Below are 3,939 nucleotides of genomic sequence, written 5' to 3'. Positions count from 1 at the left end.
GGTATTCCTGCTCTGCTGTTTTTTCTAGCACCCACATACAGCTCAGGCTGTCCAGCCTCATTTGCAGAATTATCGTCCTGCAGAAGTACACGGTGTGTTTCCGGGAGGAGGCCAGGCTGGTGAGTGCTCTGATGAGTGGAAGCAACTCGTTCCTTGATCTTGCCTTGCTCCCTGCATGCTCACTTGCCTTGAGCTGCTCCCAGGACCTGGATGAAGATGAGGGGTGGCCGTTCTCTCTTCTTCCATGTGCAGCTCCTTGGAGGGTCTGTGGCAGTGACGATGGGGACTGAGGCGGGGGATGACGTGAGCCCTCCATGTAGATGTGGTGTATCCTCCCCAGGGCCTCCTGGCTGTTCCCTCCTGCGGTCGTGCAGCTGCAGGAAGCCTGCATGGACCACTGCTGGCCGAGCTGCCTGCAGGGGTTCAGGAGTGTCCCTGTTCAGGCCCAGCCTGTGGCTCTTCAAGAGCCATAGGTTGACACAGAAGGGTAAAAACACCCCATTGAAGGGGGTTGTCATTTAGGTGGGGGGCTTGCTTTGGTTGAAGAGTTGGTGGCAGAGCTGGTGTGGGTGCATGGGTGCTCGCTGGACCTAGGGAAGATGGGAATGGGGGTGGGACTGCTCGCCTCTGCCTTACGGACTCTGTTTTCCCCACAGGAAGACTGCGAGTTTTACCTCACGGTGCAGCGGTTCATCGTGCTGCCCATGGAGAGGCAGAGTTTGGACTCATCCAATGGGTATGGCCCATGGGGAAAGTGGGGGGGCTCTGCTCAAGGGGGCTTCCTCATCTTCTCAGAGTGGGAGTCTTGGTGTGATCTGGTTGTGGTGGGGACTTTTTGCTCCTTGTAAGAGGAATTATCTCTGTTGCAAGCTGTGAAGGAAGGTGGGGATGGAGAGGGAATTGGTAACTGGCTTCTCCCCTGCTGCAGGAACCAGGAGCCCTCTGTGCTGCAGAAGATCAAGGAGCTCTGGCTGTAAGTACAGGGCTGGCCATTGCTGGGGGAACTACCCAGGCACTGTGACAAGAGGGGGCAGGCTCTGAGCGGGGTCAGAACAGGCTGGCAAGGGCAGGCACACGTTACGGCAGCTCCTGGTTAATCTGTGGGTTGCCCTGCTCCAAGTCATGACAGAGCTGAGTAGAGCATGCAAAGTGAGATCCTGGTGATGCAGAGGGCTCAGCCCAGCCTCTTCCTCTGAGCTGGCAGGAAACACCCATAGGGAGCTTTGCTCCTTCCAGCCATGGGCAGTGTGCCCAGGGGGGTGAGCCCTGCACAGCTCATTTCTAACTCCGCGCTTGGAGACCCAACTCTGGAGGTCTTCAGAGGTCTCCATCATTGCATCTCCAGGATGGGTATTCATGGGATACTGAGCGGTGGCTGGATCTGGCACCCAGTGGGGAATCCACTCCTTCCACAAGCTGCTGCTTCCCAAGCCTGGGTACTTGGTCTGCGACCAGGAACTGTCAGAGGCTGCTGAGCTGTGTGCGCTCCAGCCCTGACCTGGCTTTGTCTTCTCCTTGGTCATTGCAGGAAGAGTCTCGCTGTGAAGAATGCTCCCAGCTCAGGTAAAGGGATGTGGGGGGCATGTGATGCTCTGGTGGGGCTCCTGGTTCTCATCAACTTGGTCTGTGTTAGGCAGAGATAACACAAACCTGTCCAGATCTCACAAGGCAATGTCACTAAGCCCAAAGCAAGGCAAGATGGTGCTGACACCTAAAGCAGCATGGGCCATTGCATGCCCATGCTCATGCTGGTGCTTCAGGACCTGTGTGGAGAGAGGAAAGATAGTTCCTAGAAGTAAAGGAAATGCAGGATTTTGTGTTTCCACAAGTTTTACTGCACATGATGATTATGCAGCAGAGTAAAAGCATTTGCAAGTGAGGCGTGCCTGTATTAAGGCATCTTCTCCACTGACGCTCGTGTTCTCGCTCCAGAGCCATCCATCTCTCAGCTGATCGATGCCATAGGACAGAACCAGCTGGAGATTTTGAAGGAAAATGCTGAGGAATGCTTGGATTTACGGCTGCCTGAGCAGACCCCAGCAATGGTAAAGGACGATGTTCCCGTCACCCTGTGGGAGGCAGAGCGCAAGAAAGAGGTTGGTCTGAGAGAGCTTGTGGTGGGGCTCCTGCTCCGGAGGGGGTGGGAGAAGGAAGGGGTCGGGCAGTGGGCAGAGCTGGAGGTTTGCTGGGGCGAGAGATGGCGTTCAGCTACAGATGGGCTCCTGCAGGTAGAGTGCGACTGCCCAGTGAAAACCACGTAACGTGTCTCATTTCAGCAGGGTGAGCAGATCTTCACAGTCCCGACAAACACTCTGCTGATCCTTTTTGAGGAGGAGACAGTTACTTGTGATGCTTCCAAGGCAGGTCAGTGTGGGGTAGGAAGGTGGGTAATTCAACATCCAGGCATGCAAAATAAAGGGCTCCCTGGGGTAGGGAGAAGATTTCCTTCACTCCGGCTGTGCAGCATGCTAGGATGCCATCAGCCGTGCCCCTTTTATTGCAGGCACAAGCAAAGCACCTCCTGAGAAGATCAGCAAAGAGACAACGGTGCCAGGCAACCTGAGTGTTGTGTCCCAAGCCAGCCGTGAGTAGTGGGACCTCCAGATCCCATCCAGCCTCTTGGTAGTTCCCTCTGGGGCAGACTCAGCCCATCTTCTCCTTGGATTAAGCAGAGGAGGTACCAACATGCCTGCATTTTTGGGAGATCAGGACTTGAGCGGGCAGGGAGTGGTCCCAAGTCCTGCAGCCTCCTGAAGCTGAGCAGCTTCAATTCATTGTGCTGGGAGCACAACAAATTATTTTGTCCCTTTGATGCCATCATGGGGCCAGAGTCACCCGCATTTTGGGGTCTTCCTCCTGCCTGCCTGCTCTCTGGGCAGCATCTGCCTTTCCACTGCCCGCCCCAGGGGCTGGCTGAGGTGGATGGAGTCTGACTGGAGTACACCCCAGTTTTGGCTGAAGAGGGTTCTCAGAGCTCTCCTTGAGTGCTGTCTCTGAGAGCCCGTGCACAGTTCCTTGTAGCCGCTGCAGGGTTGGGAGCAGCCGCTTATCTTTGCCAAAATTAATGCCCCAACTTGGTCATTGCAGTCGCAGAGTCAGCGGACTGGTCGGACAGCTCGGAGGACTACCTGGACAACCCCTGGGACACGCTGCCACCAGTATCTTTGACCCTGAACTCTTCGGATGGTGAGTCCCCATGCCCCAGGCTGTCCAGCCTGCTTCGCCAGCAGGAGACAACCCCCACTCCTCTCACTGGGGGACCATATAATTCATCCTTGATGCTGGCTTGCTTTCCCCTGGCGAAAAAAACAGTGCTGAGGTGTTCCCGTTGCCCTGTGCCTGCATCGTTCCAGCTCAGATGCTCTCCTGCCCAACCCAATGCGCTGAGGCAGATCCCACCCCCTGCCCAAGCCGACCATGCCTTTTCTCTTACCAGAGCAGACCTTTCAACATGACCTTTCACCAAAGACCCAGCAAGACGTGGCTGCCGACAGCAACACCCCTGACCTGCTGGAACCATGCGGCCAGGACTGTGCTGGGGGCTTGCCGCAGGGAGAGCTGGTGCAGGCCTCTCCCTCCCTGCTCTGCTCCTACAGCCATACCGGTCTGGTGGAGACCGACACTGTGGAGGCAACGTCTGCTGCGGAGGCAGTCGGCGATGCCCCCTGCCTTGCGCAAAACCCACAGGTATCGGGGGGCTCTCAGGCCCCCCAGCCGTCTCTTCCGACTTCTCCCATCTCGCCCAGCAGCCGCTCGCAATCCCTGCCTGAAGAGATGCCACAGAGGGAGCAGGCAGACTCCAGTGGCACAGCTCTCTCTCCAGATACGTTGGAGCATGGTCCGGCTTGTGCCAGCACCCAGGGAGGAGATGCTGTGAGTGCCAAGAGGAAGCTGCTGGCAGAAGACAGCGAGGCGCTGCCGGCCCTTGGGACACAGCAG

The 3,939-nt window shown here is 56.8% G+C and overlaps 1 protein-coding gene across 1 annotated transcript in view; it reads left to right on the top strand.

Annotated features, from left to right (window-relative positions):
• Positions 1-3,939, top strand: part of ACD (adrenocortical dysplasia homolog (mouse)) — an 8,616-nt gene that overhangs the window by 3,730 nt on the left and 947 nt on the right. The window contains exons 4-12 of the mRNA XM_010193550.1: positions 29-119; positions 657-736; positions 929-973; positions 1,529-1,563; positions 1,933-2,096; positions 2,280-2,364; positions 2,504-2,584; positions 3,088-3,186; positions 3,437-3,687. Coding sequence (XP_010191852.1) covers positions 29-119; positions 657-736; positions 929-973; positions 1,529-1,563; positions 1,933-2,096; positions 2,280-2,364; positions 2,504-2,584; positions 3,088-3,186; positions 3,437-3,687 — 931 coding nt within the window. The remainder of the gene's footprint in view (positions 1-28; positions 120-656; positions 737-928; positions 974-1,528; positions 1,564-1,932; positions 2,097-2,279; positions 2,365-2,503; positions 2,585-3,087; positions 3,187-3,436; positions 3,688-3,939) is intronic.

The sequence above is a fragment of the Mesitornis unicolor genome, unplaced genomic scaffold (assembly GCF_000695765.1).
Source record: "Mesitornis unicolor isolate BGI_N332 unplaced genomic scaffold, ASM69576v1 scaffold28251, whole genome shotgun sequence".
In the NCBI taxonomy this organism is placed as follows: domain Eukaryota; kingdom Metazoa; phylum Chordata; class Aves; order Mesitornithiformes; family Mesitornithidae; genus Mesitornis; species Mesitornis unicolor.
Note: the sequence above shows the minus strand (reverse complement) of the source record. Positions and strands in the feature narration are given on the sequence as shown.